General features: G+C 34.1%; 1 protein-coding gene across 1 annotated transcript; it reads left to right on the top strand.

Annotated features, from left to right (window-relative positions):
• Positions 1 to 4,619: 4,619 nt before the first annotated feature.
• On the top strand, positions 4,620 to 7,642 carry LOC141666349 (uncharacterized). The gene is made up of 5 exons (XM_074472340.1): positions 4,620 to 5,035; positions 5,600 to 5,821; positions 6,298 to 6,561; positions 6,829 to 6,968; positions 7,230 to 7,642. Exons 1-5 carry the CDS (start codon positions 4,620 to 4,622, stop codon positions 7,640 to 7,642), a joined length of 1,455 nt encoding a protein of 484 aa, XP_074328441.1.
• Positions 7,643 to 15,135: the final 7,493 nt, after the last annotated feature.

Raw genomic sequence — 15,135 nt, 5'->3', positions numbered from 1 at the left:
ATTTATTATCTTTAAAAATGAAGGTGAAACACAAATTGGAAAAGTACTTAAAAGTTTGAGTTTTGATAGAGGTGGTGAGTATACAAGTACCTTGTTTAATGAATTTTGCGTAAAAAATGGTATAGTTAATAAAGTTACTCTATCATACACAACTGAGTCTAATGGGGTGGCAGAGCGAAAGAATAGAACTTTTGAATACATGATTAGAAATATGTTGATTAATTCTGGGATGCCTAAGTACATGTGGGGGGAGGCTTTGAATACAGCTTTCCATATTCTGAATAGAATCCTTTGAAACATATGGACAAGACACCTTATGAATTATGGAGAAAGCGTAAGACAAGTTTGAGTTATCTTCGTGTGTGGGGGTGCCTTGCTAAGGTGCTAGTCCGATTTAGGCCAAGTTATGACATATTTATTTTTTGGCACATCCTAAAATGCCTTTAATTGATTAAGTTATTTTGTTGCTCTATGTGCAAGAGACTCTTATCTACTCGATATTGTACTTAGTTGATACGGTCCAACAACAAATTCACTGAACAGAAACTCGAGCTCAAATTTTAACCGAGTCAACAATTTTTCGTGTATCGACTCTTTAAAAAACAATATTTCGTAAACATGTTCATGAATAACTCAAGAATATGTTTCATTAATAACCATTAAAGAACACCTCACAAAATTTTTTTATGAACAACTCAGTTTGTAAACTCTTTCTCATAATTCACTAACATTTAATGTTTAGTTGCATGGAGCAACTAAACAAGATCAGTTATAATAATAAAGTTCTTAATGATAATAGAATTAGGCTCTAGATTAACTCGGTAATTACTAATAAGAGAAGAAATAGATTTTTTTTTAAAAATATTTTGTGGTAAATTTTATGTTATTTAATTACTTACAATTCTAATCAAAATAGGTGTGCTAATATATATAGTCAAGTCGTGCTGTGTTTATAAACATAAAAACAAAACCCTATTTTGGAACTCGTATATGACCAAAGTAGAGAGCGAGAAACAGAGCGGCGGACGAGTTCGAGAGAGAGAATCAGGACTAGTATATTAGCAAAGCAAACAAGTATGTCAATTTTTTTTACTTAATATTTTAATCTTTCAACATACCATGTGATAGATTGTAGTTATGTATATTATTCTATTAGTTTAGATAAACTTTGTTTTATAAGGAGTTAAAAAGTGAATTTTGTAATTTAATTATTACGATTCAATATCATCTCATGTATATGTGTTTTGGTGTAAAAGTTAGGTTAGGAAACATGAGATTTTGTCATTAACGGTTGTTACTTCATATTTAATTAATTTATTTTCTAATATTACAATGATGTTCATGAAGGAAGTCAAAACATGTGTACACTATAATTTGATTTATAATATTTAATGTTTAGATCATTGATATTTTTTTATTATATTTTACATCATTGGGTTAGTTGTTAATTAATGTACAAGTATGTTTTCGGTTAGGATATTACAATCGAGTTTATTAAATTAGACATATGAAATAATGAATGTGTTTATGAGCTAACTCATAGTCGATCTTGTGCAATAATTTAATATATAAACCAGGTTGCATGCATTAATTTATAAGTACTGTTAACTTCTTTTGATAGCTTTTTATACTAATATGATGTTTAGGTTTTTGACACAGGCTATACCTTCAAGTTATCATATATTATTTATATCCTAGATGAAGTAGTCTAGCCACATATCTTGTTGTCGAGGTTGCAGATTAATTTGTTAATATAATATTAATTAAATGGGTTACTAATAATAAACTCCAGAGAAATATTTTATATAATTTGCATAAAAAAAATTTGTCTAATGAATAGATATCTAAAAGATTCTTTTTAACTATAATAGGTCGGGAGCCGGGGATTTAGATCATCGCGTGTGGATTTTTTTAGTATTAGATATTGTGATTTTCGAGGTACGGATTCTGTCCCCTTTTTTATTCAGTGCTACTCCTCTTTTTCATTATATTTATTTGATTCATTCTGTTCTACTTTCGGCTCGTACCGTTAATATTTGCTTTGATCGTTTTAACTTCCGGAAATTGTTTTAAAATTTGATTTTGAAAATTTAGTTATCTGTTTATGCGGCTTTCAAAAATTATTTATGAAACTCACCTGCTTTGGAAATTTGTATCATTTGTCTCAGGTGAGTTTTAAATTTTACGAGAATATTTATTTTGAACCCTTAGTGTGATATAGGGTATACAGAGTTAACCAACTGTAGGGGTACTACAGCCATGTCATTGCGGCACCAGTGACATGACACTTCCGTGACAGTGTGATTGGTCACGGCGTATCCTTCTATTAGCTCTTGGGAGGAGCTTTTGCACATTTGATATTTGTTCAGGATACGTGGGTGCACCCAGAGTTTGATTTGTGATTTGATTTATAGTGACACTGTATATGCCGTACACGTTATCCATTCTGTTGCACATATTAGGTACCCTATGATGTGTGTATTTGTATCTGTTCTGATCTCGGTATGAAATATCCTAACCTCTCGTTGTTTCAGCCTTACTTATTTTTAAAATTATTCTTTTGTTATAAATTGCTGATTATTTATTTCTGATATCTTTGTTTATTAATTGTAATTCAAATCCGTACTGGGCGTTTGGCTCATGCCGTATTCTTTTTCTGGCAAGTGCTTAGGGGGATCTGGGACTGTGTGATGGAGATCTACCCCTTTTATTGATTAGGATTTCTGACTTTATCCGTATTTAGATTTAATTATTTATTTGGAGAATTCAGAATCGATATTATTGGTTTAGACATTTTGGAGATTTAATATTATTTTATAAATTTTAGATTGTTAAATTATTGTTAGAAATATATTAGTGCTTTGTTTGCAGGTTTATGGATTTTAAGTAATATCTCCTTTTATTAATAAAAAGGGGGTGTTACAGAGATGGCATCAGAGCTTAGGTTCTTTCTTGTAGAAAACCTACTTAGGTTGACCTGTAAGTTTGGGTAGATGATAGGATGGGTGTTCCATTTAATTTTGTTACATTCTGCTTCATCATTTGAGATATGTTTGTAACTGCTTCATCATATTATTCTCGTAATCTTCATTTATTCGCTATCTTATATTGTAGATGCCTCCTAGACGTGATCCTTTTCATATTGACCCCGCTCAGCTTACTGAGATGATAGGGCAAGCAGTGGCTCAGGCTGTACAGCAGGCTTTGGAAAACCAAGGAAATCATAATGGAGAGGGAAATCAGAATGGACAAGGAAATCAGAATGGCGATGGAAACCAAAATCGACAAGGAAATCAGAATGGCAATGGGAATCAGAATCAGAACGGTCAGGGCCATCACTTGGAGCCATTTGTATGGTTGGAGAGGTTTGTGAAGCAAAAACCAGACTCTTTTAGTGCAGCACCGACTCTCATTGATGCTGAAAATTGGATTGTTCATCTCGAGAAGATTTTTGATGCACTGGGTTGTGATGAGATTCAGAAGGTCAGGTTAGCTGTGTATAAGTTGGAGGGTGATGCTCAGAGGTGGTGGAGAGGAGTGAAAGCTACTAAAGGGGAACGGTATGTAGAGGCTTTAGAATGGCAGTGATTCAAGGAGGTATTCTATGAGCAGTACTTATGTAATGCTGATAGGGAGGCTTATTTGAGGGAGTTTCATTCGATTGCGCAGCACCATGATGATAGTATTACTGATTATATGGCGAGATTTATAAGGTTGGCTGGATTTGCTGGGACAGTTGCAGGGACTGCTGCGCAGCAGGATGATAAATTTAAATGGGTTGAAGTCTCATTTGAGGGGTTCCATAATTTCTTTTAAATTTTATAATGTGGCAGAGGCGGATGATGCAGCAAAGGATGTTGAGAAGGAGCGCATAAATTTCAGGACTTCCAGGTCTAACAGTGGTAGTAAGAGAACTAGGGATGATCAGGGTTTTGCACAGGGTAGACAGTGGTATGGAGGTCAGAGTGGTCAGCAGGGACAGTGGCGCGGACAAAATCATAATAGGGTTGGTCAGTCATTTCACGGCCAGAATAAGTATGTTGGTCAAAATCAGAATCAGCAATTTCAATGACAGAAGCAGCCTAGGCAGTGGTAGAATCGTCAGCAGGGGCAGAGCCGTTACTCAGTGTATGGGGGAAACCCCAATATGATTCCCGTGGCTCCTTGTGCTACATGTGGTGGACATCATCCAGGTAGAGCTTGTTACAGACAGACTAGGGCTTGTTTCTTGTGTGGTAGCATGTTCCATAGGGCAAAGGATTGTACAGTGTCACGCAACCCTGGTGGTGGAGGAGCTGGCGGTGGTAGTGGCAATGGCAGTCAACAGAATCTTACAGCCAGAGTGTTTGCATTCACTGCAAATCAGGCAACAGCTAATTCAGGTACCATTTCAGGAACACTTTTTGTTGGTAGACGTGTTGCTTATGTGTTATTTTATACTGGTTCGACCCATTCTGTTGTGTCTTTATCATTTGTTCGTCATCTTGGCGTTGCACCTTTATTATTATATCCTTATATGTCTATTTCTACCCCGATGGGGAATTCTGTTGTTTTCTGATGTGTATCGAGAGTGTCCGATAGCTGTTGAAGATAAAAATTGTAAGGTTAACTTGCTTCCGATGGAGATGCATGACTTTGACATTATTTTAGGCATGGATTGGTTGAGTGAACATCGTGCCACAATTGATTGTCAAGGAAAGAGGGTGATCTTTGGGGATGCAGATAAACCAGAATTTGTATACCAAGGGTCTCAGCCGAAGGGGGATGTTAAGTTAATTTCTGCTCTAAAGGCAAGTAAATTATTGTCTAAGGGTTGTGATGGCTACCTTAATTTCGTGAAGGATACATCGAAGGATGAACCTCACATCGAGGATTATCCAATTGTGAAAGAGTATGAAGATGTGTTCCCCGATGAGCTACCAGGTTTGCCACCACATAGAGAGGTGGAGTTTACTATTGAACTTGTTCCAGGTGCTGAGCCTATTTCTAAGGCTCCTTACCGGATGGCACCACTTGAGTTGCAGGAATTGAAGGAGTAGCTGCAGGAGTTGTTGGATAGGGGATTTATCAGGCCAAGTGTGTCTCCATGGGGCGCTCCTGTGTTGTTTGTGAAGAAGAATGATGGTTTCATGAGATTGTGCATTGACTATAGGGAGTTGAATAAGGTGACTGTCAGAAACAGGTATCCTTTGCCACGCATTGATGACTTGTTTGATCAGTTACAAGGGGCGAAGTATTTTTCGAAGATAGATTTGAGATCAGGTTACCATCAGTTACGATTTAGGGATGAAGATATTCCGAAGACTGCATTTCGCACTCATTATGGTCATTATGAGTTTCTCATGATGTTCTTTGGGTTGAGGAATGCACCAGCGGTATTTATGGATTTAATGAATCAGGCTTTTCATGATTATATGAATAAATTCGTGGTGGTCTTCATCGATGATATCTTGATATAGTCTAGGAGCAGAGAGGAGCATGAGGAGCATTTACGTACTGTACTTGAAATTTTGAGGGAGAAGAAGTTGTTTGCAAAATTTTCCAAGTGTGAATTCTGGTTGGAGGAAGTGGCATTCTTGGGGCATATTGTGTCTGGTAGGGGCATTGAGTTGGATCCTGCGAAAGTTGAGGCTATTACTAATTGGCCCAGACCTAGCAATGTGACAGAGATGAGGAGTTCCTTGGGTCTGGCAGGTTACTACAGGCATTTTGTGGAAGGTTTCTCTTCCATAGCTTTGCCATTGACTCAGCTAATGAGGAAGGGAATTAAGTTCGAGTGGAATGATGATCGTGAGAAGTGCTTTCAAGAGTTGAAGAAGAGGTTGGTGTCTGTTCCAATACTTGTGTTGCCATCAGGAAGTGGAGGTTTTCAGGTTTATAGTGATGCTTCTATGAGAGGAATAGGTGTGTTCTTGTGCAGTATGGAAAAGTGATTTCTTATGCCTTTAGGAAACTTAAACCTTATGAGGTGAACTATCCTACCCATGACTTGGAGTTAGCGGCTATCGTATTTTCTTTGAAGATCTGGATACACTATCTTTATGGAGAGACTTGTGACATCTTTACTGATCACAAGAGTCTCAAATACATCTTTACTCAGAAGGAGCTTAACATGAGGCAGCGAAGGTGGCTTGAACTTCTTAAGGATTATGATGCAAATATTCAGTACCATCCAGGGAAGGAGAATGTAGTGGCGGACGCTCTTAGTAGGAAGAACTTGGGGAGAGTTGCATCTCTCATTACTCAGCCGAACCTTATTTCAGATTTGGAGCGATTGGGTGTTGAATTGTATGCCAGAGGGTCAGGAGGTAGCATTGCAAGTTTGAAAGTGGAACCAAATCTTATTTCAAGTGTTAAGGAAGCTCAGAAGAGTGATATGGGTTTAAAAGCTATTAGATCTGAGGTGGTAGGTGGAAAGCAAACACATTTTCGTGTTGATGAGGAAGGTGTGATATCGTTGGGTGGAAAATTGTGTGTTCCTACAGACCCGATAATTCGCGAGGAAATTTTAAAGGAGGCTCATAGTTCTTCATTCTCTATCCATCCAAGTTCCACCAAGATGTATAGGGATTTGAAGAACCACTTTTGGTGGAGTGGAATGAAGGGAGATATAGCAGAATTTGTGGGAAAATGTCTTACATGTCAACAAGTGAAGATAGACCATCAGAGGCCTAGTGGATTGTTGTAACAGCTATATATTCCAGTTTGGAAGTGGGAAAACATTACTATGGATTTTGTGACTCATTTGCCGAGGACTTTCAAGAAGAACGATGTCATATGGGTGGTGGTTGATAGACTTACTAAGTCCGCTCATTTCTTGCCTATTAGAGAGACTACTCCTATTCATGAGTTGGCAGAGATTTTTCAGCGAGATATTGTTAGACTTCATGGTGTGCCTGTGTCAATAGTTTCTGACAGAGATACGAGGTTTACATCGCGTTTTTGGAAGGGATTCCAGCAAGCTTGGGGTACGAGGCTTAATTTTAGTACAGCTTATCATCCACAGACCGATGGACAGTCAGAGAGGACGATTCAGACATTGGAGGATATGTTGAGGGCTTGCGCGTTAGAGTGAACAGGTGATTGGGACAAGTACCTGTATCTGGTTGAGTTTGCGTACAATAATAGTTGGCACACGAGTATTGGTATGCCACCATTTGAGGCTTTGTATGGTAGAAGGTGTAGGGCACCATCTTGTTGGGATGAGGTTGGTGAGAGAGTCATTGAAGGACCAGAGCTACTTAGAATCACTAATGAGAAGGTGGAGAAAGTTAAAAAGAGTTTAAAGAAAGCTCGATCTCGTCAAAAGAGTTATGCGAATCAACATCGGAAGTTTGGTGGATTTGAGCCAGGGGATCATGTGTTCTTGAATGTGTCGCCTTGTAAATGTGTGAAGCGTTTTGGTATGAAGGGGAAACTTAGTCCGAGATATGTTGGACCTTTTGATATTATGGAGAAAGTTGGGGAAGTATCTTATAGAGTTGCGTTGCCACCACAGTTATCTCATGTGAATAATGTGTTTCATGTGTCGGATTTGAGGGGCTACAAATATCATCCATTACATGTAGTTCAATATCCATTACATAAGATTAGACATGATCTTTCTTGTGAGGAGGAAGCTGAGGCTATCTTAGCTCGATAGAAGCGAGTTTTGAGGAAGAACACCATTCCGTTTGTGAAAGTTTTGTAGAAAAATCATTTGGAGAGAGAGGCTACTTGGGAATTAGAAGAATCTATTCGTGAGAAATATCCACATTTATTCGATTCTGGTATGAATTTTTCTTAGTTTCGTTTGATTCCAGGGACGGAATCCTTTTTAAGGGGGTATATATGTAATATTCATGATTTATATTATTATTAAATCATGAATATTACATCAGTGAAGATCAGAACAGAGAGTTAGTGAAAGAATTCGATATAAGGGAAATAAAAATGGCTCTTTTCTCTTCAGACTTTAACAAGGCATCTGTACCAAACGGGATAACGAAAGGAATACTCAAAGGCACCTGGGACTCAATCAAGTATGATATTCTTGACACGTTCAAAAAATTCCATGAGCATGCAAAAATTACAGCATGAATCAACACTTCTCATTTATAGTGCTCATTCCATAAAAGTCTAACTCAGAACGAATCGAAGACTTTCGTCCAATTAGCCTCATTAACAATACAATGTAGCTGATCACAAAGGTTCCTGCAACGGGATCGGGTAAGGTAATGAACGCATTGGTCTCTAAAACACAATTTGCTTTCATCAAAGGGAGGCAGCTATCAGACTGCATTGTTGTGACTAATGAAGTATCATTTGAAGTTGAAAAAAAGTTCTATCGAAATTGATAAATAAGGCAGAAATGGAAGGCATTTTTAAAGGTATTATGATGCCGAACTGTGACACTCCACTTACTCATCTGCAATACGCAAATGATGTCATCTTATTCATAAAAAATGACATCCAATCCGTAAGAGGTATCAAGAAGAATGGCATGGCAACTCTAAATTGTAAGATAAATTCATGCAATTATATAGAATTACCAGACTAAAGTGGTTCAAAATTTTCGATGTGATGGAGATATGGAAAAGACGCTCTCTTCATAGACAGGAAAATTGGACAAGGCCACTTATTGAGAGAGATGAAGCGCAGATGACTGATTTGGAATTTTTTTTGAAAGACATGGTGATGAGAAAAAGAGAAGATAATCAATGATCTGGTCCGCCAATAACAGCTCATTCTCCATAAAACAATGCAGGGCTCTCAGTCGGGATCCATCTCAAACCCAGAATTCCATTTGGCGCACAGTGTGGAAAATCAAAGTGCCACCTAAGGTCTCAATTTTCTCATGGAAAATGTGTTGGAATGCCCTGCCGACTAAATCTGTCATTTCTAGTAGAATCAATCTCAATGAGACAGATAAATTGTGTGCAATGGGTGTCAATTCAATGGAATCTCTAAATCATCTCATGTGGGAATGTGGTTCTTCATTGGCAGATGGTGGAGCATTGGGAGTAAACTATGGAATATTAACCAATTCTCGATAGATATTTAACTAAATCTTCTAGGAGACGGTATAACAAACCAAATCTGGTGTACAGTAGTGGTGGCTACATGCTGGTCTATCTGGCTTGCTCGTAATGAGAAGATTTTTTATAACACTGCCACTCCTAGAACAACACTAGAGCTGCTAATCTTTACCGGAGTCTCAAAATGGGGCAAAGCATCAGGTTTAACTTCCTTTGTAAATGAAAATCTTTGAAGAGTCAATCCGCAGGGAGCCATCCAAATTTACTATTTTAAAATTTCCGCTGTCTTTTGGAATTTAAAAAGATTATCATACGATTATGATGGGGCTACGGATCATGTCTGGGGTGTCAATGCAAGAGGTCAGTTTATAGGAGGTATTGGAGGAAATTTTGAAGACAAGGGAGGAAGTATCTTATACGTTTTTTCAGGTCCAGCCTATGTTCACAACCCAGTTCTAGCAGACATTGAGGCGATAAGGCACTTAACACAGATTTGCATCACCTCCTCATTCAAAAATAGTAATATCATGATTTTATCAGACTCTATAGAAGCAATCAACTCATTGAAATCAGGCCACATGATGGGTAGATCATTATTAATCAATGGAAATAAACTAGATCCAGGTCATGCTCTGCTGTAACAGGGCCGTTTAGCCTGTGGGAATGAAAAAATTAGGCCCGTTTAAAATAAGTCATATTCCCAAAAACTAATATCATAAAATAAGGTTTCAAAATATTTTGTAACCTTATCTCTACAACTTGTACATAGATCAGTACTAGTGATATGAACATATTCGATCTCTTTGATCACATAAAAACGTCTCTGCTTTTATATGGTATCAGAGCTTCTTCACACTCAAACGAGTTTGATTTACTAACCTTCAAGCACGGTCCCTAATCATCCATATTCATGGCAAACACTCAACCAAACAACCAATAATTACAACATACTATTTCCAATCCTGATGCAAATGTCATCCCAAACAACAGTCAAATTATTCAGTTCAATCCTGCTTCTCAACTTCCCATTAAGCTCATTGAAAGTCAAAAAATTTCTACTTGGAAGGCTCAATTTTCAATGTTAATGCATGGACATGATTTGTTCAGCTACCTAGATGGATCGAAACCAGCACCCTCCAAGACAAAACTGGTCGAGTTTTGTGTATTCTAATTTTTATAAAATATGGATCAAGGAGAATAAAATCCAAATGTGCTTTGGCGTACACAAAATTTCAATCTGATTTAGATACACGTTTGATCCCAAAATGTACATATTTAATATTTCTTATGTCACTTGGCATGAGCTTAAATTTGTTCATTATTTTAATACTTAATTACAAGTATTTATTTTATTTTAATTCATATGTGTATGTTTTTTTCTTTAAAACAATAAAGAAAATTCTCACAACTTCAAGCTATGTACTTCACCAATAATTAGTTTTATAAGTAGCAATTGGCATCATCTTTATAAATGTGCTTTTAAATAAATAAAAAAAAAGATTTCTAAAATAGTATTAAATATTATTTTTGGAATTCGTGTAATCTCTTAGTCATTCTGAAATTTTAAATAAAATAAAGAATTCTCAACTGCCTCCCTCTAATTAAATATGATTACTCTCAATGGACCACTCTGTCGTTTTTCACACATATAATGTCATAAAATTGCATAATTTATTAATCAACAAGTTTACTAAGCTGCAAAACAGCCTTTTAAAAATAATATTCAATATTTTTTGTTTTTTCAATTATTCAGAATTGCTGAATAAATATAATAACTATATAGTAGTCAAAACAATAAATCTCTCAATAAATATGTTTCCTCAAAGTTGAAAAAACGAACCAATTTAAAGTTTATTTATTATCATTGTAGAGAAATTTTAGGCGAATATCAAGATAGTAATTCGAGTTAACAAGAAATTAATGTGGTATACAAATTTTGTGAAAATAATAAGATGTTAATTTATGTTAAGAGGAAAGTTTATTAATATAGTAGAGAAGTTTTAGAAGAATAATAAGATTATAAATTTAGTTAAGAAGAAAGTTTAGGAAAATATTAGATAATTAATATATTTTTTATTCAAAAATCAAAAAATTGAGAAAATTCAAATTATTTTCTCCAGATCACTTGCTATTACGTTAAAAATTGGATGGAAAGATGAAAAAGTGGCATGTGCCCCTCAACTAAAAGCTTGTATGAGACCAAATTATATTACTCAAACCCAAGTAATCACCTATTTTCCCATTTATACAATCTATCAATTAAGGTCTATAGCAAGCTCATCCCATCTTTTATGTCTGATATAAAGACGGTAGTTCTTCGATTTTATATTTGTAAGCAACTTCTTTTTACAGGCATATTGGTTTGGTCAAATTCTCTTTATAGAACTTTACCAAAAATTTGTTTTACTTACAAATATATGACGAACTTATAGAATCTCATTTACATATTTTATTATTCGATTTTCAGCAGAAGGGGCTTGCATAACAAAAAAATTCATCATTCTCGTAACTACTAACATAAAACCCCATATCAGGATCACTAGTATCTCCATCGCTATCTTCAACACTTTCATACATTTCATTTAACATTTCATTGAAGTTTACTTCTCTATCATGTTTATCGATTTTATTTGTTCTTCTATACCCACATTTGTAATCTCTATAAACTCACCATCACTATAGTAACTTTCTATATCAAACTCATTAATAGGAATAGTAAACATACAAGATCGTCTTATTACAACATCTCTTACTCATTCCATTAGTATTGGCATTGATTCAGCATTTAGCAAATAATTCTTCTGTTAAAAAGTTTTAAAGTACAGAGAATCAAATCCACCAACATGACCACTAAAACACAATTTTCTCGAAATTAAAGTTTCTGATAATATTTATTTGGGTATGTTGAAATTAGGGTTCGGATCATCCAATCTTAAAAAATTATTCGTTGAAATCATTTTTACCTAAATCATGTGATGTTATGTTACAAATAGGATGGAAATATAAAAAGTGGCATGTGAACCCATGTAAATCTTATAAGCGGTTGTTATATAACCAAATTGTATTACTCTAACCCAAGTAATCACCCATTTTCCCATTTATACAATCTATCAATTAATTATCTAGCAAACACAATCTTCTATGTCTGTTACAAAGACAGTAGTTCTTCAGTTAGAAATTTGTATGGCCCAAGTAATAATTCCATCACGAGCCATAAATATTACAACTCTGATTTTCAATATCAATTCAATGGTATCAAATGCAAGTGCAATCTTGTGGCTCTTTGTCGATAATTTTTAAGATAAGTCTCATTTGACCCAGAAAGAAGGTTTCTTGGTCGCAATCAATATAAAGCAAGTTTACTTTCAATTTTTTATTTCATGCTCAGGGTATTTAGCTAACTTGGATCATATCTTGGTTAGGGATGCAAGGAGATTAAAAATGAAATTTCTTTTTATAGGAATATTGGTATGGTCTACCTCTCTCCATAGAACTTGATCTAAAATTTATTTTACTATCAGCTATATGACCAACTTTAAAAACCTCATCTACATATTTTAGTATTCCATTTTCAGAATGGAGCTTGCATAACAAAATTCTTCATCATTCTCCTAACTACTATAATAAAACCCCATGTTCGTATCACTGGTGTCTTCATCCCTCTCATATGTTTCGTTTAAATTTGCTTTCCTCTCATGTTTATCCATTTTTTTCTATACAAGCATTTCTTATTTTTATAAATTTATCATCAGTACAATAACCTTCTATATCAAAATCATCAATAGGAATAATAAACCTAAAAGACCATGGTCATACCCTATCTCTTACTCATTCTATTACTATTGGCTTTGATTCACCATTTCAGCGAATAACTTTTTTAGTCTAAGAGTTTTAACGTATAGAGAATCAAACTCACCAACGAATCATTAAGATACAACTTTCTCGAAATTATAGTTTATGATTATATTTATTTGGTTGTATTGAAATTAGGGGTTGGATTATATTTTAAATTTGTTTAATTTTACACAAACAACCGACTACATTTGATTTTAGTATATCAGAGGAATTTCCAAAAAAATTGAAATTTTGGGTGAGATTTTTGAATTTTCAGCAAAAAAAATATAACTGAAAAAAGCAGTCGAATTTAGTACTAAATACTACCGACTTATTAAACATTACTCCCGTATTTATGATCGGTCTAAAAATCGGTTATATTTAGCAAAATATGACCAGAAACAGTTGTATTTACCCTTTTTTGTAGTGTTATAGATAATTTAATAAAAGCATGATGCACACTTAAAAATATAATGTATACCACATTAACAAATTTATATACCAAACCTAAACATATTCATACATAATTAAATTACATAAATAGATGGGAAAATCAATATTATACAAAAGACTAAATGATGACGATTAAACAAGAAAATACTATAAGAATGGGATATTAAGGTATTTCATATTAACCATTAGACTTGATTTTTTGTACATCTGAATAATTTGGTGGATTCGGATTATTCGTCATGACCAATATTACAAAATAAATTGGGCTAATATCAAGTTAGTTTTATTTAACTTTTGGGCCTCCAACAAAAAAATTCATAAAATTATATTCCAATTTTTACTACTATATGTCCAACAGAGTTTATTTATCCTAAGATTAAATCCCAATTTTCAATAAATACATCCATCAGAGACTACTAGGCTATGAGAGCTTCTACACTTTTCAAACTACTTTATTAAAATTTAGATCTTGCATTCTATTCCTGCAACCATCTCTGTTTCCTATTTTTCTTTAAAACTCTCCTCCGAATCTCGAATTTTTATATAATTGAGAATCGATGTCAGCCTTAAAGCATTGAATTCACTAAAAATTGATCTTCTTTACCCATATCTTGATTATAATGTTAATTTCTCCACATAAAAATCAAAGCAGTACGGTTTTCGGTCTTTCAATTTTTGCATGATATTTCAATTATTTAGATTTGTAAATAATTGCTCGATATTTGCCTCTCTCGTATGGTGACGGTACAAAATTCTCAAATTTTTGTTTCTTTTGACTTTTTCCTCATTCTGATTGGTAAGTGATAGTTAAGCCCAATTTTCTGTTTTTGAAAATTGATATATGTATTCATGTACACTATCATATTCTTTTTCGTAAGTGATAGGTGAATTATATTTTAGAAAATTGATATATACATTCATGTACACAGTGATTACGTTTTTTATAGTTTGACTGTGTTGAACTAAACCAAGCATCATATTTGGAACTTTTCTAAACATAGAAACTTTTAATTTAAAAATCTAAGTACACATATTAAATTGAATATAATTTTAATATTTGGTTTGATTCAAGTTTGGCATGAAATTTTAACATTTATTATACATTTTTGGATATTTTTGCCAATTTTGTTCAGTTCTAGCCAAAATCAAACTTTGTAATAGATTGATTTTATAATATTGAATGTTATAAATATGTGGATTTAACGTAATAAAATTCATTAATTTACACCAACATGTACACATATAATATATATTTTTAATCTCATTTGGCATGATTTAAAATTGATCATTATTTTGTAAGTCACCTAAATAATTTTTAAATTTGATTTATGTGTAGGATTTCTAATATAAACAATGAAGAAATTGCTCCACGGAAAACTAAATTCACTTCTGGAGGTAAGTAATTTATCAATGATTATGGTTAAAATTTTATTTACTGGTGCAATACTTGTATGTATTATCCTTTCAAGAGCCGTTTGGTTTTTTACGGGTAAATACCCATTATCAAATCATGTGTTTTTACCCAGTTATGGTCCATCTTTTTTGATTTCATCAAATTATTAATTTTCATTCAACATTACATTATGTCGATAATATTTAACAATAATCAAAACTCATTGTTAGTAAAATGCAATAGTAAAACACCAAATTTTGTTTCTAGCTTTTAAATTTCAGTAGAAAAAGTTTGAAGCAAATAAAAGGGAAGGGTGATTCTAGTTTACATCGCTTGTTTCATCTCTAGTAGTTTACAAATCGAATTCCAAAAGGTCAGCTGAACACCAATCAAGACTACTATATAGGAAACAATTTTGATATGATAACAAGGTGCACA

This window comes from Apium graveolens, chromosome 6, assembly GCF_009905375.1.
Source record: "Apium graveolens cultivar Ventura chromosome 6, ASM990537v1, whole genome shotgun sequence".
In the NCBI taxonomy this organism is placed as follows: domain Eukaryota; kingdom Viridiplantae; phylum Streptophyta; class Magnoliopsida; order Apiales; family Apiaceae; genus Apium; species Apium graveolens.
The sequence above is the reverse complement of the archived record's forward strand: the minus strand, read 5'-3'. Positions and strand labels throughout refer to the sequence as shown.